This window comes from Dermacentor andersoni, chromosome 7, assembly GCF_023375885.2.
Source record: "Dermacentor andersoni chromosome 7, qqDerAnde1_hic_scaffold, whole genome shotgun sequence".
NCBI classification, from domain to species: Eukaryota; Metazoa; Arthropoda; class Arachnida; order Ixodida; family Ixodidae; genus Dermacentor; species Dermacentor andersoni.
In genome coordinates this window covers 86,272,656-86,299,154 of record NC_092820.1, presented here as the reverse complement: position 1 = coordinate 86,299,154, position 26,499 = coordinate 86,272,656, and the positions used below count along the sequence as shown (strand labels likewise).

At 42.0% G+C, this 26,499-nt stretch overlaps 2 protein-coding genes across 5 annotated transcripts in view; both read left to right on the top strand.

Moving 5' to 3' along the window:
- LOC129380071 (sulfotransferase 1B1-like) overlaps positions 1-25,333 on the top strand; it is a 28,381-nt gene extending 3,048 nt beyond the window's left edge. Inside the window, exons 1-3 of one of the 3 annotated variants that reach the window (XM_050181378.3) lie at positions 20,632-20,822; positions 23,671-24,145; positions 24,740-25,333. In XM_050181378.3, the coding sequence (XP_050037335.1) occupies positions 23,690-24,145; positions 24,740-25,225 (942 nt within the window). In that variant the 5' untranslated portion in view covers positions 20,632-20,822; positions 23,671-23,689 and the 3' untranslated portion in view covers positions 25,226-25,333. Of the gene's footprint in view, positions 1-20,631; positions 20,823-21,566; positions 21,589-23,670; positions 24,146-24,739 lie in introns of those variants that run through there. The other 2 variants (XM_072289075.1, XM_055072715.2) reach the window with 2 other exon arrangements.
- Positions 12,370-18,128, top strand: LOC126534148 (sulfotransferase 1B1-like). 2 transcript variants are annotated; one of them, XM_055072716.2, is made up of 3 exons: positions 12,370-12,439; positions 15,220-15,697; positions 17,547-18,128. In XM_055072716.2, exons 2-3 carry the CDS (start codon positions 15,242-15,244, stop codon positions 18,030-18,032), a joined length of 942 nt encoding a protein of 313 aa, XP_054928691.1. In that variant the 5' UTR covers positions 12,370-12,439; positions 15,220-15,241; the 3' UTR covers positions 18,033-18,128. The 2 variants fall into 2 exon arrangements, with proteins under 2 accessions (XP_054928691.1, XP_050037336.1); XM_050181379.3 differs by lacking the exon at positions 12,370-12,439 and having other exon boundaries at positions 15,183-15,697.
- Positions 25,334-26,499: the final 1,166 nt, after the last annotated feature.

Genomic DNA, 26,499 nt, shown 5'->3' with positions numbered 1-26,499 from the left:
CTGCCTCTATTTTAAAGTCCATTTGATTCCACTGTCAAAGAATTACACAGTTATTACTAATGATAAGTCTACAGGTCAAGCTACCTTTATTCTTTTTTGCTAACAAGCTACAATAACTAGCGAAGTCACCATTCATGCAGAGTCGCACTAAATAAAGCATAAAATATAGCAACACAGTCACGCTGGTATAATGCCACGTTGAAGAAAGCCAGTTATGCTATTATTTGTAGGACAGTTCCTAGGGTTCAGGAATTGTGTGACAACACGGCATGATTATTAAGGGTGGTCCTTCATTGGCGTTATAGCACTCGGCAAAAAGAAAGGAACCTGACAGTGGTTTTCCACTATAGTGCGCGATTGTAACAAAACCAGGCACACGTTTGTAACATAAGTTAAATGACTGATTAGCTCCCTGCGTTTTGCATACTTTGACTGAAACTTCCAAAATGTAGCACACCTAATGCGTTCAAGACCAAAGGCATATTGCTAGTAGTCGTCCAAGTTATTCTGTTGAGTTTACAAAATTCAATGATCTAATTAGGGAAGTTCTCTAGGGCTAGTTCGTCTATTGGCAAAGCAAGGGTGACATGCAAATAGGTTTAATTTGCATTAAATTCCATACATTTAGTACGCAACGCATGGTCTACACCAGTGGTAATGATATTTTTCCTATGTCACGCGTACTTTTTACGCTACTCGAATAGCCGCGGCCTCATCGTGACTGCAAAATTCGTCGTTGCGTACTGTTCTGATATTAGGCTGAATTTAGATTTTTTATTCTTGAGTACAAGTCGACATATAATAAATACGGATTCCACACTATTGAACAATGCATCTTCAATTACACCGATATATATATAATGATGGGATCCTTCACATTTATGCCAGAATTTCGCTAACGAAACCCAGAGCTCTAAGAGGTGCCCAAATAAGAAAAAAGTGAATACCAACGCATACCACGTTACCTTCCGTAGAAGATAAGTTCGGAAGTATGTATGTTTTGCTGCCCGCATTACGTACACAAACATGAGTCTCAACGAAAGACTCACATGGAAAACAGATTTTTTTTTTTTTTTTTGCTGAAGGATACGTTAAATAAATCAACAGCAAGCGTGGTATTCCAGTCTAGGGAACGCAATCTGATCTATTCGTGCGGTCATACTTCTTGCGCTAATGAAGGCTGTCTTTAGTAAACGGCAATAAAATAGCTGCAAATATTAGCTTGTACACCACAAAAACGTACGCTTATTTCGGCAACCAACAACATGAAAGTGAGCTCTTGCTACAAACTGCAGACGTAATTCTAAAAGGGCCAAATCAAAGATAAATGAAATATGTAATAGTGCGCAGCGTGTGAATTTCAGCTGATATACCATGTACACAGTACAAGCAACCCGCAAAATGTTCTTTGGAAGAAAAGCGGCAATCCAAATAATTCGATATATATAAGGTTTGAAGCTGACAATGCCAGTAGTGTGACCCCGCGTGTTTGCACAATAAAAAAAGGAAAATAAACCACTTCGTAATTCATCAGCTAAGGTTAGGCGTATACTTCAGTAAATAAACTTTTAACTAGATCAATGTGATGGTTCCACTATCTTCCAAGTTAAGGTTGTCGTAAAGGCAGGTGACGGCAAGGCGCAGAAAAAGCGGGCCTACCAAGATTTTGGAGTTAGTTTTCAATTTCCTCTGGGTGATTTTCTAACATCTGACTCTTTTAGAAGCCTCATGTATGCATGTTCGCATCGGTGCGTAAGGGTACTTATTTTTCTTTCATATTCACCCCATTAAATGCTGCTTTTAGGATGTTCTGAGTGCAATAACCAGTATACTTTCGCCGCTAACACTTTTAAAATACAAATATAAATATGAAATCATTTCTTCTCTATAAAATCTTTGAGTCAGTTTGCGGACAACAGGGGATAACACGCGCAAATTTTTATTATAGCTTTGCACAATATTTCTTTATCCATTTCGACATAAATCCAGTTTCTTTCACCTTGGCAACAACGAGCAATCTACCGAATAAGAGTTAGCGCAATTAGTACCTTGACGGAGACACAATACATCTGGTTTAGCTCAAACATACGTGAGTGTCGTTCTTACTGCTTGTCTTCTTCGAGAGTTCATATCTCATAGCGATATCCTTAAGTGCGCGCCAAGGAGGTAGCGCTTGACTCCAGGTTCCGGTAAAGCAAGGTATCAAGGTTTCATGTTAGCCAACCTATCGCAAGATTGCTCGGCCAATCACTCTTTGACTAGCAACCGACGATGATACTCTCACTCCCCTGCTGGCAGTGGCCACCGCTGTCAATGAAGAAAAAAAAGCGTTCGTGCATAACTGCAACACGATATCGTAAAATTTCAAGTCAACTTACAGCGTAATAATAAAGCTACCGATGTAACGTAATTTAGGTTTATAGGAGAAATATCCGCATATGTCACACCTACACTCTAAATATTTAACACCCTTAAGGGTGTAAATGATTTATCCCATGGGTGACACCCTTTTTGGGTGTATTGCTACACCCCAAGCAAATGCGTATAAATTACCACCCCACAAAGCAACGCGTGTTAGTGTGACGTCACCTTGCCTATGGGTGTAAAACAAACAACACCCTTCATATATGGGTGTAACACAGGCACCACTCTTTCAATATGGGTGTAGCGTGGACAACACCCTTCCAAAAGGGTGTTATCCCTGCGAGTATTTTAGTGTTCACTACAGCCATGTAGTTAATGGACAGACTAGCTGTTGTGAATGCTGCCTAGCCTTACCTATGGTACTACCTTGTTCAGTATGAGCCAGAATGTGTGAGGCCTCGTCATATTGCGCTTCTGGGCTATCATCTGGTAGCATATATAACGTGCGACCCTTTCAGGCAAAAAATTTCAACTTTCACAATCGCAGCAATGCACACACCTTATGCTTTTCGTCATCTTCCTCTGCAGTGATAGTACACTGCCGGCAGGACGCAGAGCGCTATAACAAAGCGCGCTGCACTAACGCCACAGCATCTCCCGCACCTTGGAGCACCAGTACTTATCACTCCATGGAAACAGCACACTACCAAAAGCATGATGTTACATCATTTTCTGAAATAAATAAAAACCTCCACTTTTCCTGGTCAAAAATTTTCGCCCAACACCAGCTTGACCAGTAGGGACAGTCACAACAGCCCGTTGTTGTAGCTCATATTGAATGCAATAGAGCGCAAGCAATGTGTGGATTGGCGACGTTAACCAGTGCAGTACTACAGAAGCATACGGTTGCCCGTCAAGCAGTTTTTTGCCGTTTTAAGCGCATCTTTTATACCTCTGATAATTAAAGTTTTCATTTATCTCCATGTTATGCTTCTACTAGTACCTTCACATATATAATGACTTAAAGGTAGCACTGAAAGCCAAAGAACAAAGTGCAACAAAGCGCTTCCACTTAGAATAATTTATTTATTTATTTATTTCAAGTACCTGCAGCGCCCGAAGGCATTATTGCAGGGGGGAATATACAGTGTACATAAGCTCGACAAAATACAGAACTGGTCAACCAAAAAATAACACAACAATAGAAAAATTAACGCCACTATATGCTCAGCAGAAATGCTCTGAATGATGCTTCAGTGTGACAATCAGCAATTTCCTGCGGTAGCTGATTCCACTGTGATATTGTGTGCGGAAAAAATGAATGCTTGAAGACGCTTGTTCTACAAATGAGTTCTCTTATTTTTAAGTAGTGGACACTTCTGAGAGATAAGAAATGAGGAGGTAAAGGGTAAGTTTCTCTATCTATTTAAACCAGGCCGAAATAAATTTTAAAAAGCATTTCCAACCTCATGTTTTTTTTGCGTGTGCTTAATAATTCCCACCCCAAGTTGTCCTTAAGTGCTGTAATACTAGAAGTAAAGTCATAGTTATTACAGACAAAACGGACTGCGCGGTTTTGTACATGCACGAGCATATTAGACAGAGTTTTGGTTTGCGGGTCCCAGGCCATGCAGGCATACTCTAATATGGGTCTTACGTTCGAAAAATAAAGTAGTTCTTTAATTTTCGGAGGAGCTAGCCGGAAGTTGCGTTTAACAAAATTTAGCATTTTACAGGCTTTCGCTGTAACATATTCAGCGTGCTTAGTCCAAGTTAAATTCGATGAGAAATAAACACCAAGATACTTATACTGAGTTACTCGCAATAGCTGGACATTGTCTAATGTATAATGAAATAGATGTGGATTTTGTTTACGTGTAAAGGACACGTACTGACACTTACTGGGGTTTAAAGACATTTGCCACCGAACACACCAGCGTGTTATACAGTCCAAATTGCATTGCAAACACTCGTGGTCAGTGGCAGACCTAATGCAGTGATAAATCATAGAATCATCCGCATACAGACGCACTTTGCATGACACAACCTGAGCAATGTCATTGATGTAAGCCAAAAACAGCAATGGCCCTAAAACAGATCCCTGGGGAACTCCTGATGTAACATCAACATAATCAGATTGTGAGCCATTAATTACAACACGTTGCATGCGTTCTTGTAGATAACATTTAATCCAATCAAGCAATGAAGGAGAGATACCGAGGGATGATAGCTTATACAACAGTAAAACATGGGGAACAGAATCAAATGCCTTTCTAAAATCTAGAAATATACAGTCAGTCTGTATACCGAGATCGAATGAATGAAAAAGGTCGTGGCTGAATTCTAGGACCTCGGTCGAACAAGAACGACCAGACCTAAAACCATGCTATTTGCTAAAAAAAAATATGGTTTTCTAGATGTTTTATTAGGGAACTGTATACAATGTGCTCCATTGTTTTACTACACACACTAGTTATAGAAATTGGCCTTTAGTTGGAGACAATATTTTTTGGGCCACTTTTATGGATTGGTACCACGTTTGCAACCTTCCACTCCTTAGGTAAACAAGAAGTACTTAACGATTTCTCAATAATGTTTCTGCATTTACAAACAAAACCGCATGCGTAGCTGTGCATGCTGTTTATTATAGCAGCATGCACTACTTCCTGAAATTTATGTATGTTCCATTTACTGCCAGTGACCTGCTTATACCCAATAATTTAGTTTATTTTTCACTCTGTGCTTGGACTGAGTATCCCACAGGCAATTTAAGTTAAGCTATCACAATAACAATTAGATACTCTAAGGTTACCTAATTGAACAAAATCATTGTAAAATTTGTGAGGCAATGTCAGAAGAAAAGTATTTATTATTTCATTAAAGAGAAATCGTTACAAAATAAAGTCTGCACATCTTAAAAGTAAAAAGGAAGATAAGGAGTAAAACCATACCAATACAAAGACATAAGCACCGAATAATGGCACAGGCTTGTTCAAATAAATTTTAAGCAGGAAAGTTTTTTGAAATAACCTCACTACAAACTATCACATGTTGTCATTCGAAAATCACTTCATCTTGTCATAAAGTGCGAAAACAACCGGCCACATAAGAAAGAACAAGTTTCAGTGTCTATGTGAACAAAACAGGGCTAGTAATAACTAGTGAGCACTGCCACAAATATTGAACATGAAAACTAGTAATAGTAAAGACATATACTTCGCTCAGCTAAACTGCTCAAAAAAATATTACAACGATAGCATAAAAACTGGGTAGGATAGAGCACTGACTGTTAGATATAGTTGCTACATGCACACCAAATCTAGACATAAAAAGTCAAAATTAACTGCTGCAAATTGTCATGTCTCTCCAAGAGGCCACTGAGGAACAAAAGGTATACTTTTTATAATTCCATCTCATAGATTACTGATCTAATTAAACTTTAGAAACATGACCCCTTGTGTGTCACAAATGCCATGTTCTCATTACCTATGCATGATTGCAAGTCTTGGTGAAAGAATAACTTGCAGTAATGTTCTAAAAGAACAAGGGTAAAAATGCTGCTTGTTCTCAACTTTCTGTTGTGACAGCCCACTTGTGTGAAGTTGTGAACTCAGTTGCCTATATGGCTCAAGCACCATGTTTTGGCTTCAAAGGTACCGTGTACCGAACACCTGGTTCAAGATAGCTTGCACTTTGGCAGCAGCGGTATCATCTGACGCACGTCCACTGAAACACGTTTTTGAAATATTAAAGCCTCATTGCCGATACTGCGAGCCCATACCGCTGCACGTATTTCACTGCCATAGATCTGCTATCAACGCACTTTTCCGAGTGTCCCATGGACCAGTAGCTATATCAAGTCCTGACAACCGTTTTCCTGCGCATTTGGCCGTATAGGTGGCATCTGACGCATGTCCGCTGAAACACGTTTTTGAAATATTAGAGGTACGGTGGCTTCTGCCTCCTCTACAAACTTTACCCGTGGAATCGTCAGGCGCTCGTTGCAAGGCTGTGGTGCCCGTACCCCATCTTTAGCCTACCCCGGGTCCAAGCATTCAACTTTACTCCCGGTTCCTTCTGCAACTTGTAGCCTCATTGCCGATACTGCGAGCCCATACCGCCGCACGGATTTCCTTGCCATAGATCTGCTATCAACGCACTTTTCGGAGCGCCCCCTGGACCAGTGGCTATATCAAGCCCTGACGACCGTTCTCCTGCGCACTTTGGCAGTAGCGGCAGCATCTGACGCATGTCCACTTAAACACGTTTTTGAAATATTACAGGTTGGAGTTTTCTGTCAGTTACCTTTTGTATGTGCCAGCCGCGGCTGCCAACGCTGCTTGAGATTCACGAGTGTTAGTAGTACCTGTTCAAATGTCGCGTTGTTGTGTGTGCCGCTCCGCGGTGCCTGACAATGGCTTCTACATGACTTGCAGCGAGTGCAAATTCAAATTTCACTTTGGTTCGTGCTCTCGCATAACGGAAAAAGCTTATACTGAAAATCGCGATGTCACTAAGAAGGCATGGAAATGTGAGACATGTCTGGGGGTGGGACAAGGGGCGGATGCTGAACTTGAGCGGCAAACGCCGCAGAAAGACATAGCAATTCGACTTCTAGCAATCGAAACCGAGCTAGATACCATTTTGGTTCTGCCATTCAAACTGGTGGAACTGGAATCGTCTGCGCAACATCTTTCTGACAAATTCGATGAATTTCAGACGAGGCTGCAGGCTCAGGAAAAAGTTACCACGCAACTAACAAACAGAGTTGATCAACTTGAACAGGGAGATTCGAGCAGTGAATTGTCCAAATCAAACGGGATCTGGATAATCTTGAACGCCGTAGCCGCAGGTTAAATATGGAAATACACGGTATTACGGAAATCGAGAACGACGACCTAATGATGTAGGTAAACGAAGTTGCGATGCCAATTAAGCTTCCACTATAGAACAAGAGTGATTTTATCATCATAATCATCACACTATTCTCCAACTACCCCGGTCATCAGCGATTCGCAAGTTGCTAAGGTATTCTCCATTAACTCTTATCCCCAATTCTTCCCAATCCAGTTCTCTGAATACCTCCTGTAAACACGCTGTGAATGGCATTGGAGAGATCGTATCTCCCTGACTGACGCCTTTCTTTGTTGCGATTTTCTTGCTTTCTTTATGGAGGACTACGGTGGCTGTGGAGCCGCTATAGATATCTTTCAGTATTTTTATACATGGCTCGTCTACACCTTGATCCCGTAATGCCTCCATGACTGCTGAGGTTTCAACTGAATCAAACCCTTTCTCGTAATCAATGAAAGCTATATATAAGGGGTGGGTGTATTTCGCACATTTTTGTATCACCTGATTGATAGTGTGAATACGGTCTATTGTTGAGTAGCCTTTACGGAATCATGCCTGGTCCTTTAGTTGACTGAAGTCTAAAGTGTTCCTGATTCTATTTGCGATTACCTTAGTAAATACTTTGTAGGCAACGGACTGTAGGCTGATCGTTCTATAAATTTTCAAGTCTTTGGTGTCCCCTTTCTTATGGATTAGGATTATGTTAGCGTTCTTCTGAGATTCCGGTACGCTCGAGGTCATGAGGCATTGCATATACAGGGTGGCCAGTTTTTCTAAAACAATCCGCCCACTAACCTATCATCATCATTATCATATCGTCATCATCATCACCATATTTTGATGTCCATCGCAGGACGAAAGCTTCTCCAGCGGTCTCCAATGCCACTGTCTTGTGCTAACTGGTTCCACGTGTCTTCAAATTTCCTAATTCCATCACGCCCACCTTATTCTCTGCCGTCCTCGACTGTGCATCCCTTCCCTTAGCACCCATTCTGCAACTCCAATAGACCAGCAGTTCTCTCCCGTACGCATCGCAATGTCTGCCCGGCACGACTTTTTCCTCTTAATGCCAATCAGAATATTAGCTATCCCCGTTCGCTCCCTGATCCACATCGCTGCCTTCCAGTCTATTATAGTCATGCCTAATATTCGTCTTCCCAAGCTTCCTTGGTAACTTCCAAGTTTCGGTCCCATACGTTAGTAACGGTAGAAAGAATGATTAGCAGTAAGCTCCACGGTTGTGATTTAGCAATGCCTGCCGTAAGCTCTCCAACTAGTGTTTTATTTTTGCTAATTTCCTTGATCAGAGGCACCTGCGAGTAATTAACCTCAATAAACGTATTTCTGCGCAGGTTCTAGAGGCTGACTGCCGACCACGACATTTCGTTCTCTCCCCAGGCTGTGGAACATTACTTTTCCCTTCTGCATAATAACTTTCAATCAGGCTCTTACACTTTCTTCGCTAAGGTCCTCAAACGTTTGTTGCAAATAGTCTGCAGCGTTGCTGAGTATGCCAATGTCATCTACAAACCCTAAGTTGGTGAGCTATTTACCGTTAGACCTCACTCCTAGTTTTACTGGTTGTACACCTTTAAGTTTTCAGTGATAGCATTGTAAATATTTTGCCATTGATCACGTGAGACCTTTTGCGGATATTTGGCTATAAAAAGCCTGCGCGTTAGTGTCATCCGTTCGATATCAACATATTGGCAAACTTCATTTTTAACCGCTGTTCGTAGTTAGTGCGCTGCTGCCCCGATCTGATCATTCCAGCTGCCTGATTCAAGCGGAGATAGCGCGAGTTTCTTGTATAGCCAATATCAACGCGTTAACTTTCAATGTTCATTTATCACATACTATAAGCTTCTTCACTTACTCCCTTAAAATTAGGGTATAAATTAGAAAGGCTAGGGTGTTCCAAGGGTGTTTTCTTATTGAACATTCTTTCCCGTTAAAAAGGCTGTTTCAAGAGTGTTTACAAAGGTGAAAAGATAAATACACCCGCATTACACCCAAAAGGGTTTGAACATTTTAAGAGGGTGGTGATGTTGAACATAACGTTGTGATTCAATAGTCATAACATTCCAAGTTGAATACAATGAAAGCAGTATTTCATACATCTGAAATGACATGGGAAATAACTGTAAACCGCACGATTCGATAGTGTGATATTGCGTATATGTATATTTCTTTTACTTCGAGCAAATATTTATAATATCCCATGACACGCTTTAGACATTACACATCAGGCCATTACACATAATGTAATGAAGGGCCGCACATACTTGCAGGACAAGTCGTAGTGTGCAGGCAGAGAAGGTATCAGAGTACGGAATAAATTCGTATTTCTCCGTTTATAACCTTTGGTAAATAGCGAAATTGTAGTCGATGACTCGGTTCCAATAGGATAGATAGTTGATATAGTTGTTATTTCATAACCAGCTAAGTCTGGTTTATGTTGACATGGACAACGTCACTGTGTATCTTCTTGTGTCCAGTAGCCATGCATAGTGTAGCGAGTGCATTTTTCTGTCATCTTCTTCCTTTCTCCTTCCCGCTCTCTTGTTTCCTAGTAAATAATTTGTGTCTGCCTAATAGATATCCTAGACTTTTGAGAAACCTGTCCTTCCAATGTGCCACAAAACACACTGGTGCTCCAGTTAAACATTCTCGCAAAGTCAACGTCAAGCAATGAAAGGCGATATCAACTTCAACGCCAAATGTACATGTGCATTACACTCAGCACAAATCATTTCACTGCCGCTGTGCTGCGGAATCAGACTTGGAATATCCGGCCAAATTTGCACCCTTTGAGGAATTACTGTATCTTCGCTTGACGCACCTTCACAGAGCGATTTTTCATGCACGGTAAATTATCATTCCATGAACGATTCTGAAAACGCGGAACAGCGCTATGTTTTAAAGCCATGCTCCTTCCTAGTCGGTCCTTTAGCTATGGTTCAAGAAATACGGTTATTTATGCACACCGACGGTTCCAGGTGGTGCGTGCTGGTTCGCCATGCTGTGAGCTACCAGCTCGGCGTGGTACCGCTGAACGACAGCGTTTTCTTGTAGCAGAGAATAATAGCAGCGTGTGTTGATACAGAGCGAGGTGAGTAATGGCAGTGAGGTTAAGTGGTTTCTTCCGGCTATGCTGGTTTTATTGAAAGACAATCGTCTTTGAGAGTGATGTGAAGATTGTAAAGTGTCTCTGGCAATTATAATGCACTATTTTTGGATGAAAAGTCATTTTATATATATTGTTTCTATATTGAACAGCGAAATGTCTTTTGCCTGTGTTTAACATATTTGTAGATAACAGGTTATTTTACGCCTAAAAATTGAATTTAAAATCAGGGACTCCTGTAATACATACTTTATTATAGCCTTGTGGATATCTAAATATATGTCACCCCAGTAAAAGTATTCTGGTGTTTCTTCTTTTTTTGTAGGGCTGAAACATAAACACTGTCCTCGTTTTCCTCAGATTCTATGCTTCTGTAAGCACGAGGGCGTATTTAATTAAGCGCGGTATCTTTCGCTTTATAGCTATGCACACAATTCCAACAGTTTAGGTGAACTTTATTTGTGTACTTCAGGTCCTCCACTATTCAAGGTAATTTATTCGCTTCTCAACTTCGAAGTTTGAAAAGAGGGCGAAGGTCGAGCATTGTAAGGCCACTTATGCCTAATTTATTACGTCTCTATCGAAGCAACAGAAAGCAATAATAGAGCGTCGGAAATAAAAACAAAATTAAACACTTTACTGGGCTCTTTTACACTATCCATAATTCAGAAATATTTATTCAATAGTTCAGTTGTTTAAAGACTGGCCTCACACATGCGCTCTAATTCTACAGCGGCCAACAAAAAACTGCGTATCCTGCAATGTTTGGTGCATTTACATATCGTTTTATGTTACTGCAAAATGACAATTTCAAGTTTTGAAATAGTACGGCAGGACTTACAATCCAAACGTCAATGCTTACGCTTAGGCGTCGCATTCACCAATGCATATACGTTTGGATTGGAATGGCTGATAGCGCCGAGTTCAATGCGTGCGGTGTCGAGGAAGCTGTAGAACATCTACTGTGCTTGAATTAGGAAGGAACAACGCCAACTAAGACGATCGCAAGTGGGGAGAACGACACAGGACAAGCGCCTGTGATATCCATAGTTGGCGCTGTTCCTTCCAAATTCAAGTATGCACAATCTAGCCCAAATGAATGTTGTCCTGAATCTACTGTGCTAATGCCCATCTTTTGCAAATGAAAGATATGACCTCTGCACAGCTCTCAATGAGCTAGATAGAACACAGTTAGCATTGAACAACATCTCAGGACTGTGGCCTCCCATATCGCTGCTACAGAAAGCCACAAACACGTTGCTACGATTTTGGAAAGCTACCGGATCGAGTCACCGTCTGTGATCCGGACTGAGTGGCCAAATGATATCGCCAGTAGATTTTCTCTTCTTCTTTTAATCTTTCCGTCCCCTTTTCTCTTTCTCCAGTGTAGCGTAGCCAACCGGGCTCAGTCCTGGTTAACATCCCTGCGTTTCATTTATCATTTGCTCTCTCTCCCTCAAAACTATTTTTTGCATCGCATTTCTTTCAGTGAGTCCAGAGTCAACTTAACGAAGAAAACAACCATAGTGTATAAATCATCGCGTTTCATTTGTTGGTAAATGGTCATTGGACGTGCAGCTCGCAGGGATACAAAAGATTTGGTAAAATCTCACGTGTGTTTGTTTCTCTTGCTGCACATTTTTTAAGAAATAAACTACATTACGTGAGAGAACATTGGACCTTAAGGATAGAAAAGCTCGCGGTGGTGTGCTTTCTAGTGAATGTAGGTCACAGAGTGCCGCTGACCTCCACATTTCTCGGCCCTTGCGAGAAAGCTTACTTTTTCGTCGTAGTCGTCTATCCAGCGCCCTTATCATCAGATGTGTGCAACAAAGACAGTATTTTCGCCCATATGACAACTGCGAATGCACCACAAAAGCCGGCATTCCACACGTTGCATGGGTCGTAAAAGCTTCCCACGAGGTGTACATAGATCGCTTGAGAACTGCGGAGAAGTGAGAGCAAAAACAACGACATCGCTATAACGGAACCGGTAGACACAACCATTCGCTCTTCTTTTCCAGAACTGGGCACAGCTGCTCCAGAACCTGTACTTTACCGCGCAAGTCGTATCGGGGTATCCTAGGCACTGAGGTAAGCTATGTGATCTGGAGAATAATTTACATGCTGCGCTGCTACTATGCACATCACCTGCGTGCTAAACAACTGTAACTCCAACAATAAAGTACGCCTGAGTACGTTACGTGTAAATTTGTTTTACAGAGTGATTCTTGAGGCCTGAGTGCATAAGAGTAAAAAGGCTTAGTCACTACTACGTCAGTTGCAATATACGAAATAAAATGCGAAGCTTAAGCATTCTTGAATGGTGATATACTGAGTAATGAAGACATAAAATGGTTTTAATATCTGTATAAACATTTCTTCTAAGTATGTCTGATCAGTGTATCTGCTTTAATGAAACAACTGAAAAAATAACTACTTTATAGTGCCTGGTTTTATGCAATATCAAACTAGCCAGTTTGATATTGCGCAATTACAAAAGAAAATTCAGTTGTGCTTTTGGAAAGCGCCTCTCTCCCTTTGTGTTCCTCCATTTATCTTTTAGTATGTGATATTCTGTAGTGTGACACTTACTTTATCCAGTATTTAGTTAGCGCTGCACTGGATCTTATTACACTTAGTTGAATCTGTTGTTCCCAGATGCATATAATGTAAATACATTTTAATAGCTATGAAACTCTGTTCAAGTTTTCGTAGTGTACGCAATTGTGGTGAAGGGCCGTTTCATCAGTTCATCAGCACAAGAGGCAAAAGGAGGCGGTACAATCAAAATCGAATGGCCAACTAGCAATCAAACGCGACAGATAGCAAGAGAACCTAAATAAGGTTTTGGCAGTGTCATCAGCCCTACCATTTCTCGTAACTTCATTCTTTATAATTATTGTGAACTACAGGTAATTAATAAAATTTGCTCTATGTATGCGAATGATGCATTTCACTTCTGGGCGCTCTAGCGCAATGTTATTCCAAACAGTTTTTTTTTATATTGATGCAGCGAAACCTCCGCAACTGACAATTTTTTTTCGGGCTTCTCGTGCTTGTTCTGTCTGTCACGCGACGTCACCAAACCCGCGAAAACTCCCTTTATAGTATGACGTGTGCACACTGAATATGCGTGGTTAGACCGAACAAGAAAGAAATATCTATTTCTTGTTCGACACGTTCTTATTTCTCATTGGCCCTACTATATTGAACAAATGCTTTCCGGCTCGCGCCCTTCCCCATTTAGTCACGTGACATCAGAAACCGCAAAATCTCCTCTCTTCCGAGTGACATGTGCGCATCAAATATGCAATAATATGGCGAACGAAACAGAAGCTTATTTTCGATATATACGGAGATCGCCTTATTCCGAAAAGAATAGAAGACGTCTGCCTATCGACCGCTGTGGCGCTAGCTGCTCTGAGGGACTCGGGTAACCTGAAGATTTTTAGGTCTCAGTACAACGCCGTCGGCACGCACATTACTATACTCTGCCGACCCTTCTTCGCTGAGGATGCGCCACCCCAAGCTAATCAAGAGAAAGCGGGCCACTGCCGGACGTCGGCACCACTCTCCTCATCCGGTATCTTCTCTCACTGTGCTAGGTCGCTCCCACTGAATTCCTCTCCTTTTCTGTGCTCTCCTCGCTTCTCGCCAGCCAAATAAATGCTACTAAATACTGCCGCAGAAGGCAATGCCAATTCGGTTCGAAACCAAGCAAAAGTCACCGCGTACAAGCGAGGGACGTCTGACTGGGTGGTTCAAACAACACTGCGGGGCACCGCCCGATGCTTACTTCGGTGGTTACGCAAACTCGACGGCAGGAGATTGTAAGAAAACAGTTTGGAATAGCTTTAGGTTAAAGGGCCCCAAGCAGTGACAATGCAAATGCTGCCCATCATTACACAGTGTATCGGCCTTCCTGCAGTGCACAAATTTTATTGTCTTTGGGAACCTTTTCTCCTTCTGAGAGGAAAAAGGCTTATTTTTTCATCCCTCTGGCATTTCTAGAGAAAAGGAAACAATAGTGTTTAAATTCAAAGTACATTATTATAGAATTCATGCGCAGTTTATTTTAAGCTACCTACTACGAACACAGAGGAGGCAAAAAGATTGTGGGCAAGACGAATGTCACTTTAAACGTAGTAGGCATTGAACGCATGTAGTGATACACCGTATGGGCCTCTACAGAAACACGCTAAAAATGACGCGTGCATGCAACCACGCTCCTTGCTCGCGCTGCTCTCTGGGAACGTTGTGCCGTCAAGTGACGCCATCGCGAAAATCACGCTTTACAGCGTGTGTGAATATATTCCGATAAGATTGCCGCAACACTGAGTTTTATTCGTTCCGGTACTGGAGAAATTTTCACATACACCTTTCTTGTCGTTGAAGAGCGGCACATACCATGTAGAACATAGTGGCAGTCTCGATGTGGCGTCACAGAAGTTCATTGAAAAACGGCACATACGTTCCTGAAATAACGTCCCTGAAGTATTCTGTTTATTCAGTGGTACATGCCTAGTGACCCTGCTTTGCGAAGAAATAATTAGAGCAGTATTAACTTGGCAATACAGAAACATGGAAACATCAGCAAAGATTGTAAAGTGTCCAAAAGATGCTAATCGTATCAAAGAACTGTTGAATTTTCAGTGGAGCAAGAGATGTGTTGGTTAGGTTTATGATGTCTTGTATAAAAATGCAGCTAGCTATGGGCTAGTAGCGTGGGCAACGGCACAAAATTAAAGAAGACAGGATATTTTATAACGATGCTATGCAATGCCACTGAATGACGCCTTTTGTTTTATCCTTCGGGCGTCTTTTTATTGAAGCACGCCTGCATGATAGTGTTGTCCATATGAATATTGCAGGCAATAAAGAGCCAGGACGGCAATGGACGACGGGTCTTGCCGATATGTCGATGGCGTCTGGATCCACAACTTGTTTCAAGAAGAGAAAGTTCGTTCAGCAATGCGATACAAACCTCGACGTGGTGACGTCATACTCGTAACTTACCCGAAGTGTGGCACCAACTGGACGCAGTTCATCGTTTGGAACATTCTGACCAAAGCGGAGAGCCTCGCTAGCCCTGCTGAATTCAACCTTATGTGTCCTTTCATCGAGCTGACCGGAGCTGAAGCGGCCGAGAACCCGTTGAGGCGAGGGGGTATCACCACTCACTTGCCCCTAGCAGCTTTTAAACCTGTGGAATGGGCGAAGTACATCTACGTCACTAGAAACCCATACGACTGCGCTGTCTCCTACTACCACTTCTCCAAAGGGCTCACACCCAAGACGTTCACCGATGTTTCTTTTGAGAAGTTTCTTTCCCTCTTCCTAACCGGCAAGGTAAAGACCTATCTTTTTGTATATTTTTTACTATCGACCACTTTCCTGTAATACTTTCTTTGAAATTCAGCATTATGCGCGATGTTTCTATTCGAATCATACACAGTTCTGACTGGAAGCGCGGAATTATGTTGCTGATAAGGCAATCACTAAATGTAGTTTTAGGAGCAACTTTTGCAATAACTGAGAGTCAAGATATAGTAGTGCTCACGCACGTGCAAACGCTCAACATTTCTCTCGTACGAATAACTACAAAGGCAGTGAAAACCTCGCTGTCGTCTAGAGGAGCAGTACGCAATGCTATAAATAAATCCGTTAAGTCATAAACTTTCGCGTTTCAATGTCACTTTCCCAGTGATCAGTTATTTCAAGCGTGACATTTAACGTTCGTATTTTAACGTATCCTTTTACTCGCGCGAAAAGCGATTCGTGCACTAGTACAATATTTGAAGTGCACCTGCTTAAGAGATCGTTTATAGTGTCCCTGTGTATAGTGTTCCTCCCACACGCACTCAGTACTTACTCTCTTCCTTTCTTCCTCTTTATATTCCCCTTTCCCCCACCCTGAGTGTAAGGTAGCAAACCGGCTACTCTACTGGTTGACCTCCTTGCCTTTCCTGTCCTTGCTTTCTCTCTCTTTAGTACACTGCAGATGGGGGATAAATTGTCGCCTGCGCGGGTTCTACCAGGCCCTAAATATTAGCACACCAGTGTTTTGAGCTGCTTCTTCTCCAGAAATCTCCCAACCTAATCAAGCTGCAGGCAGTCGTACTGCCTTTACACATCGACAACATAAGCCAGATACTATGCTCTCAGTCAAGTGGGCAATATCTTTTAATGAACGATGTCAGCGTAAAAAAAAAACTGCCACATACGAGCAATGTACTTTACGTGGAGCGGAGGCTCAAGGAAAAGCCCGTGCAAACACAGCTGAACAAGCCGTAACGGAAAAATCGTCATGCAGGCATGCAGTGTTAGCATGCAAATGTCCGCTGGTGCGGGTGTTGACACCAGGCGAGGCCACGTGGCGTAGTGCTATGCGCAGCTGTGATGTCAGTTCACCGCACGCTCGTAGGGGTCGGTTACTTTTGCTCACGAGTGTACGTATAGATATCCCATCGAGCTGGACGTGATGCAGCCTCGGCGGCGAATTTTCTTAATGTTAGAACTAAAACGGATTATTGGGAAATAACGTAGACTGAACACTGAAATCATTCTTAGTATAAAAATTTCTACTGATACTCTCTGGCTAACTAAAATGTTGGCAATGTGCTAAATGTACTAAATCAATGCTGCAGCACACCAGCTTTCGCTACTTATTTTATTTTTTTACAAAAAGCAAATCCAGTCCGCTGTGATATCAATTTCCAGTTAATCAACACATATTGTCTTGCATGTTTCACAGAATAGAAAACAGAATATTGAAGTTCAGATATATACAGGCCATAGAAACATACAGAATATATATACACCTATTGGTGTCTTGCTCGGCTACCCGTGTAATCCTCTGCTGCAGTAGCCGCATGGCATGATCGAGGAAAATATTTTTTCTTGCCACATATATTGTTTCATCTATTACAGCGCGTGTTTCTTACCGCTCCCTAAATCATTAAGACAGTGATATTAAGTAAACCAGGTAAAGATTGCTTGGTATTGTTATTATTAATACATTGATATTTTGTTAGCTATCGCTTTTAGAATAATGTCTACGTGGTCATACACTTTATTCTCCTTAAACCAAACTGTCGCAAAGAATTGGCCACATTGGCCACGTAACCTATTGTCTGGAACCTTGTAATGGAACAATTTGGAACTAAATTACAGTTTAGTTTCTTGTTTTATATTTTAGGTCATCTATGGTGACTACTTTGACCATCTCCTGCCATGGTACGAACGCCGATACGATAAGAACATCCTCCTCATCACTTACGAGCAACTGAAAGTAGACACCAGGGCAGAAGTTCTAAGGATCGCGGATTTTCTGGGAGAAGAACATGGAACAGCACTGCGTGAAGACGAAGCTCTCTTCCACAAAATTATGAGTGCCTGCAGTTTTGAAAACATGAAGGCCTTTTTCACGGACAAGCCAATGGAGAGGGTGAAGAATGCGTTGGAAACAGCTTCAATAGAGCTTGAAAAGCCTCAATTGACTAACACGTTTCCAGCAAAAGGTGTCGAGCTGCATGAAGGACCTGGGTATGTTCGGAAAGGAATCGTCGGTGACTGGAAGAACTATTTCACCGCGGAGCAGATTCAGCAGACGAAGGATTGGATCACGAAGAAGAGTCACGGAAGTGACGTCATGAGCCTCTGGAAAAACTGTGATTTGCCGTGATGACGATGTCTCAAAATTAGGCTCTCATCTAAGGCGAAAGCCCATATGGCTATGCAACACAAAACATACTTGTGTAATTAAACGGAAATTTTTTGACGCCTTTTTCATATTACTACACAAAAACAGCCTTTACTGAAGTAATTAAGGATATTGCTATTGACATCGTTTGCTTTCCGCATCTTATTCTGCTTATGCTGATGTTTGCAAAGGTTCCTTTCCGGACCGCGAAATCGAAGAACAAACATCCGTTTTTTTTTATGTACAAAAGCCCATTTGTTCACATCCGTCCTCTTTTGGTAATGTATTTACTCACCTACTCTTTAGCAGCAAAGACCGATTGTTGTATTTAAAGGCTGTTAGTATTTCATACTAGTCGCTTGCTGTTCAAACGTACCCGCTCATACGAAAACATGCAAATATCTCTTGGCTAATAAAAGAAATTATTGCTTTAATGTTGAAACGCCACCCGTGTGTGTCACTTGTGATTAGCCCCATCAAGACAAATATTCAGGGATATAAAGAAAACTGGGGCGTTTCTTCTTGTTAGTAAACAAGAAGGCAGAAAGTAGGCACCCCTTTTATGCATTCGAATTAAATTTTCTCGCCTCTTTTTACCTTCTTTGTTAGAACTTTACGCAGAGAGGTCACTTCGCACTCTTTTCGAAGAGCCGATAGGGGATCACAGGCGTTGCAAACAAACTGCTTGTGGAATTGCATCTCTGTATTCAATAGGAGAGTAGAAGGTCATTGTAGATTACACAAAACTTCCCTGTCCTAGTTCGGCATATGTACGCTGTGCTCACCAATCGGAGATATTCAGGTACACTAAAGCTACGAACTATTCTTGAGAAATTTCAGAGCGTGAAACACCCGGCGCTTTATAATCGAAATTTTTCTTCATGTGCTAATGCTATGGGCCTAGATTGTCACAGGATCCCGATGCTTCACCCTTGCGTCGTCAGACGTGGTGTGGGTGAAACGTGCGATTACGATGTTTTGTGGCACTAACACAACCAAAGAAGGGGTACGGAAAGGAGGAATGTACGGAAAAGCACAGCAAAATAAACAGAAGACAGAGGGGCACTTTTTATCTCGAGCCTCCTCTTTTGAGTAAACGCTAATTTAAGAAAGAGCCCCGGAGTACCAGCTCCCCTAAACAGCCACCGTCGTAAGCGTCATGTGATTGAGTCGTACGTTAGAGCTAGTTGCAAAAGCATTATGGGGATGCATCATCGGTGAAGTTTGCGAAATATAGAGCCGAAGCACGGTAATGCACGGTGAAGAAGAGCTTTCGTGTTTCTTTTCTTTCTCTCGTAGACTGTGGCAGCACCGCATCACAAAAATAAAAGAATTGACACCACGTTCCTTAGTTAAGGTGTTTTTTTTGCCAAGAAGGTAACTTCGGACGCGAAGATTCTGAGGAGGCAGCTCACTACAGAACACCAATGCTATTCTTCTGATTAACTATGCCTAAGCCTAAGCTCCGCGGCCTCTACTGTCACTACAACTGCAAATAATAGCTCAAAATTGCATTTGCTGTGAGCGCGCCTGTTACCTAGATACAGCAGTTAGGCAGCAACGTTAACCTCAAGGAGTGGCAGGTGGGAAAAGGGGGGTTCGCTTCACTCTATAGAACTGTATCTATGTGTGACCCTGCTAAAGCAAAATATTTGCAATACCTATAAAAAACGTGTGTTTTCCTAAGCTCAATGCAAGCAGAACGTTCGCAAGTAAGGGCATTCTCAGAAACAATTTGTGGGCAGCTTTTCAAAATATGTGCTTATTACATGAAGAGCACATACAAATTCCTTGCCACACTCACCTGCTTCGACATACCATTTAGCTAAGTATTAAAATGGATCAGTGAATCTATTTCAATAGTGATAGTTATTTTTTGCAATAACCTGTTGCTTTGCAGATTTGTTATCTAAGCCGATTTTAGAAACGGAGCACAGTTCTGCGTGAAGGAAGCTACGAATGGACATAAATATGTGGAAATGATGTATTCTACTGTACCGTTACATCAGTCAACGGGATCTTGTTCGGGCTAACATTAATCTAATCAACGTAATCCATTTTAACGAAAAATAGACTATAGGAAGAGAACGTATTAAGAAGAACCTAAATAACTTAAAGAATGGAAGAAAACGATAGTATAATTTGGACAAAGAAGGTGCAAAATATTACGAGGCAGAACACGTATGTTAAGTACGTCATCATTCTTTTATTACGCAAATAATCTGAATGACACATGCTGTTGTATGTGCGGCTACACGCTAAAGACTTTCAGATGAACAAATAATCAAATCTCATTGTTTGCTACAAAGATAAAAAATAATCTCGAACGCCAATCACTGGCACGAAATGACAATCTCGATTATGTCGCCGGTATAAATTCTACTGTTCGTTTCGTTATATACTTTCTTGTACCATCCGCAAATAATTTGCGAATGACGCTCATACACCTCGCACTCTGCTGCTGAAGCGCGTGTGTAATCGTTGTTTTTCCCAAGCTCTTATCACGTGCACGTGCTTCAGGAAGGGCTTCGGATGACGCCTGTACTTAAGACACCGCAGACAAAGGTTACGATGTTGTGTCCAGCACTATTCCGCGAGTGATTGCTTGTGAAGAGAGCTGGGCGAAACGTTGTTGCTAAAATAATTACGCGATTGAAAATCTCCTTCCTTTGGTCATCCGACAAACTGACTGAGACACTTTGGAATTACTTTTTTTTCCCAGTCGTCCACACACCCCTGAGTAAACTGCTTGGTTAATCATTTGCCCATCAGGTGAGTGATTCGAAGGTTATCACATGTTTGAGCGGTTTTTGAGTAATGCAGCAAGAACTTGGTTACGAGTTTATCGGCCAACACTATTGATTCCAAGGGATGCTGTGAGGTCAAAGTAGCTTAATTGTTGGCGCAGAGCATGAAGCGGTAAAAAAAGAAGAGTTTTGTTTGCAAGATTTATTTGCACTTGGCCTGCCGCTGCTATGAAAATTACCATTGGTGCAGCCGGGGGCGTGCGCCAGCTTTTAGTAAACGCTCGACAGCACGACATGCTTTGACAATTCGCCACCGGAAGCGCTTAGAAGATAGAGGACCAAAACGCTTTTTCAAAAGCAAGCTCTTGTAGTTTGCGAGAATAGATGAAAGTTAATCGTCTTCGGGAGCCTATGCCAGTATGGAAAAATCCCATCACGCGCAAGAAAGGCATCAACGTGAGGTCCTTGAGACGGCGGATATAACTAGCTATCTGGAGATTGGACGCCGTTGTTCGTTTGCCAACTGCGCCACTAGTGGAAAATATTGTATTTCGCTGAATAAAAGCTCTTTAGGCCTCTTCGAGCGCGCGCGAAGCAAGGTGTTGTTGACAAAAAGTTGTCTTGTTTGCGGTTCTGCTGATGTTTACATCACCGGCTTTTCTAAAATTTTCATGTAATTTTAACCTAGTGTTTCACACACAGCTACTGTTAAAGTTGTAGTAATTTTGGTTGTTTCTCGCGCATGCGCTTGGCTACACCGGGGGACAGAAGGCTTCCTCGCGATCCAATTTGTAAGTGGCCGCTCTTGTACTTGTCTTCCTTTCCGTCTTGTGTGTTAGACATTTGTTTACTCTTTTTAAATATTCCTCGTTAGGTGCTTCCTTGCATGTTTGAAGGTCTTTGATTCGTTTGTCTGAGCTACGCGAGTGTTGTGCTTGAATGAGGCACCGGAGAAAGACCTTCCTCGCTGCGATAGCTTAGTGGCTATTCCCGTCCGTTGCTAAGCTTGGGGTCCCGTGTTCAGTCACGGCCGCTGCAGCCGCATGTCGATAGGAGCGAAATGCAAAAGTTTTCCGTGTTGAGATTGAGGTGCATTTAAAAAAAATAAAGGTGCCAAATTTAATCTCGAGTCGTCCACTGCAGCGTGTCTCCTAATCAGGTCTTGGTTTTGACGTATAAAACCGCAAAATTTAATACTATCCTAAAGAGAAGTCTTATTTGCAACTCTCAATGAAGACATATCTTTTGTGAGCATTACTGCGTGGAGATTCAAGCTTCGTCGACATTTCAATAGAGTGAACATTCGTATATTTACAGGACCTGTGTTTACTTGAATACCCCTTTAGTTATTTTTTCATTAAGCTTTAGAACTAAGCGTGCCTGAAACCACGGCGTAAATTAGGAAGCACGCCGTAGCGTCGCCCTCAGAAATAATTAAAGCCACCTGGGGCTCTTTAGCGTGCATCCTATGCACAGTATACAAGGGCATATTTTCATCGTGTCCATCGACATGCGGCGGCCACTGTCGGCATTTGATCCACCGCCCTCCAGCGTAGCAGGGCAACGCCACAGCCATTACGCCACAACCGTGGGTGCGAATCTCCACGTACTCTTGCCCAGCTCTTTGCTTTTCATGAAAATTGTGAGCCCAATTACTGTGTCAGAAAAAAGGAGTAGGCTTTGTGATATGTAAACACCAACTTGAAGGTAAAAAAATAAATACATCTAAAATAACGGATACACTAAGACATTTTTCCTAAGATTCCTAAGGCTACTTAGTAGTGCACTTAACGGTAAGCATCAATAACATGCTGATATTTTTTTTCTAAATAGTGCTTCAGTTAATCTTGCCCCACCCTAGAAGAAGATAGTTATATGCTGCGTGCTTGTAACCAACCCTGTATTGCCAATTGTTGTTTTGTGCAACTCGTTATTCAGCGGAAAATTCTAATGTTCAATGTGCTAATTTAGGCGCACGAAATCTTCGATTAAGTCGTTGCCTATCGTATTGAGACAGATGAAACCGAATTTATGTATGCAAATAGCTGTTGTTGTTTTAATTTTTGAATGCTCCAAAAACGCGAAAATTTTCAAATTTACCATGTCACTAGGTGTTTGAACGTTGCGACATAAGTGCCCTCCAGCCGGCTTCGAAAGAATGATCAATGCTTCACGCCGGCTAAATATTATGAAAAGCACAAAAACGTAAACGATGTTTGAGAGGAAATGGTGACGACCGACCTCTCGATCATAACGCAATTTGGCAATGAATCTCCTTCGGTCATGCCGTCGATTTAGGACATTCCTTATTCCTTAAATCCCAATGTCTTAAGCATCCACAACCAAACTATTGACATGGCTAGAAGAATGCGGTATTTATTATTTGACGAACGGCTCTACTTGGTCTTTTGCTTAAGCAGCCAGAAATATGGGGAAAAGTGGAAGTGATCACCCCTATCTTTGAGCCATCACCTTAAATGAAAGCCTTTTCAGTAGTTATGTCTGTTTACAGCATTGATCCTGCCATTCACGCATATTTGAGAGAATTATTACTAAATATTTTTGTAGTACCAAAACAATAAAATCACAACAGCTATCTAGAAAATACTTTATTAGAACTTTTCTCAGTACGCTGTACAACCTATCTTTTGAAGAGGTCGCGTTTCAAGCAATACTTTAAAATCTTATTTTTTTGTAAAATAATCACCTCACCTGATGGCAAAAGTGCTTTGCGTGGCTCACATGTGCTTTTTAATGCTTGGCACGAGTTAACTGGAAAGCCTTGTATTTGGTGCACTCGAGATTTTCAGAGAAAGATGAGGCAAGGTTTTGTGGACACTCGGTGTGATTTGTTCTTGCAAACTTTTTTGCAGACCCTGACGAGAAGGTAATATGGACCAAGAATCATATCGGTTCGTCGAAGGCGTATGGATGCACAACTTCTTTCGAGATGAAAACATCCACTCAGCAATTCATTACAAGCCCCGGCAAGGTGACATTATCGTTGTGACGTACCCCAAAACCGGAACCAACTGGGTAGTGCACATTGTTTACAACATTCTGTCACGCGGCAAAGAGCTCCCGAACGTTGGTGAGTTTAGCCTCATGTGTCCATTCATTGACATTACTGGTGCCGGACCTGCTGAGGATCCATCGAGGACAGGACCCATTTCGACACATCTCCCGATGCGAGTTTTTACACCCGTGGACAACGCAAAGTACATATATGTCGCCAGGAATCCTTACGACTGTGCCGTGTCTTACTTCCACTTCCTGAAAGGATTTACTCCAAAGACGGTCACCGACGTTTCCTTCGAAAGATACTTACCCCTTTTTTTATCCGGCAAGGTAAACATTGCTTCTTTATTATATAGCTATGTATACATTCGATTTCAATACTATTTCGTTCAACATGCCTCATACTGCATACTGCAACATGCCATATACTGCATCAGAACGGCAAGTTGGCCAGTTAGTTGGTATTCATACTAAGGTTTGTTACAGCGCAACCTATGACAAGGACAACAGTAGGTACAAAACAGTGCCGTGTCGCCGTTTTGTACATTCTGTTGTCTTTTTCTTAGGTTGCGCTGTAACAAACCTTCGTATGCCTCTTAGTCGACATTTTAGCGCACACTGAAAATTTCAGAGTACGGTGCCTTCAGTGCAGTCCCAAGGGCTTTATTTTTCCGTTCTTAAAAATCATGACCAGGTTCAAAAGCGTGGTGATGCTTTTCAGTCACCCTGAAAATCCCCATGTCTTGAGCATTCACCTTACACAAAACACGTGTCAGCAATAGTGAAGCGAGCGAAAGGGTATGATTTCGCGAGCAACTTTCCATTCGTAAGGCACTCTGAGTCTATCTTTCAGATATAATGGAAGAATTGTATTCTTACTGCTTGTGAGGAACCAACAGGCCCGTCTTTTTTTTTTTTTCACAGGTAATTTACGGTGACTATTTTGACCACCTCTTGCCGTGGTACGAGCGGAGAAACGACACAAATGTACTTTTCCTTACCTACGAACAACTGAAGGAGGACACGAGAGCTCAAGTGCTCATGATTGCCGACTTCCTCTCGGTGGAACACGGTGCTGCGCTGCGTGAAGACAGCGTAATTCTGCAGAGGGTGCTCGACGCCTGCAGTCTAGAAAACATGAAAGTCTTCTTCAGCGACAAGCCGACGAACAGAGTGAAAAAATTGGTCGAAAGCGCGTTTAAGAAATCTGCTTCATTTGAAATGTTGAAGAACATTCCAACGGAAGCTGTTGAGATGCACGAGGGTGCTGGGTTCGTGCGTAAGGGAATTGTGGGTGACTGGAGAAACCACTTTACACAGGATCAGATTGAACAAATGAAAGCCTGGATAGATAAAAAGACACAAGGAAGTGACGTAATGAAACTGTGGAATGAGTGCGATCTGCCTTAGATGTTTATAGGTTGTTTAGTGGTTTTCGATTCAAGAAACAGCTGAAGTGAAAAGGGCATGTTTGTGGCTCCAGATGAAATGCAACAATAAAACCTACATATTTGTGTATGTGTGGAGAGAGTTAGACTAGCTATATTTATTAGAGTTTCGCAGTTGAATATCCTTGGAGAACGGCTATTCCTAGCCACTTTTGAAAGCAATGAAGACATTGCTGCTGTACCTCAAATCGATAGGCCTCATCGACCGACTATATGTTTACTGCGCTTCCGCAGGTGTGTGCGAGACTAGTATAATTACTCTGTCGTGCTGTCTATGTTTTACTCTGCACATGTGTTGTCCGCAGTCTAAAGTAACGGTCGTCTTATGGTCGTCGGCCTAACCTCCCAGCTTTACATGTTTTCTCCGTCATGTGTACAAAAAAGCTACAAAATTTTATATTACTTTGTCTGGTTTGAGTAATAATTTGGACTTGAGGTGTTAACGCTGCAGACAGAATTTTTCTTGTCATGATTATGCCTTCGGAGTAGTCATTTTGAGTGAGCACGTCACACTGTTTGAGCCACGTTTATTCTAGATCACTTGAGGCTATATTGGTTTTAGTGAACCCTGATTTGCAAATTCCAGCACCATTAGGTCTATTTAGGTCTAGTTAGGCACATTAGGCACATTAGGTCTAGTTAGGCAGGTAACTCAGAAGCCCAAGGACCTCCAAATATCAACGTTCCTGAATTGGGCCTCTGCGCTCGCCAAGTATAACTTTTGCGGGCACAAAATGCGGCATATCGCCACTTTCTCATATCAGGCGTGTTGCGTACTTTGCGATAGAATAGCACGTGCGTGCGGGACTGTTCCTTTAAAAGGAACACGCGTGTGATGATGAACCTGATGCTTTTATACCATAGCTTTATTTTCGCTTTCCCATGGGTAGGCCTTCGTCGCAATTTCATCGCATAATAATTCTAATAGCACTCTGTGGTACTTGGTTTGTGCTTCTGTTGAAACACAACAGTCGGTGCCAACTTGCCGCACTCGTTGTGTGCCACAAGATGGGTGCCGCTATTCAATACACGTCTTTCACTCCGACTCACGTAAATATCTAAGGGTTAACTGTAAATGTGCAGCGCTTCAACTAACCTTTTTAACGGAAACGTAGATGATAGGGTATGAGTGGCGCTCTTGAGTGACTAAAAACAATATAATTTAAATTTCTCCGATGCTGGGCGGAGTCCAACTTTCATCATGTAAATTCAGGCAGTCTTGTTTATATATATATA

Bases quoted from the DNA above. Each gene is read 5' to 3' on its own strand.
- LOC126534148 (XM_055072716.2), top strand. From the start codon at position 15,242: ATGGACGACGGGTCTTGCCGATATGTCGATGGCGTCTGGATCCACAAC. The intron at 15,698-17,546 runs GTAAAGACCTAT...TTTATATTTTAG, and splicing joins CCCTCTTCCTAACCGGCAAG to GTCATCTATGGTGACTACTT.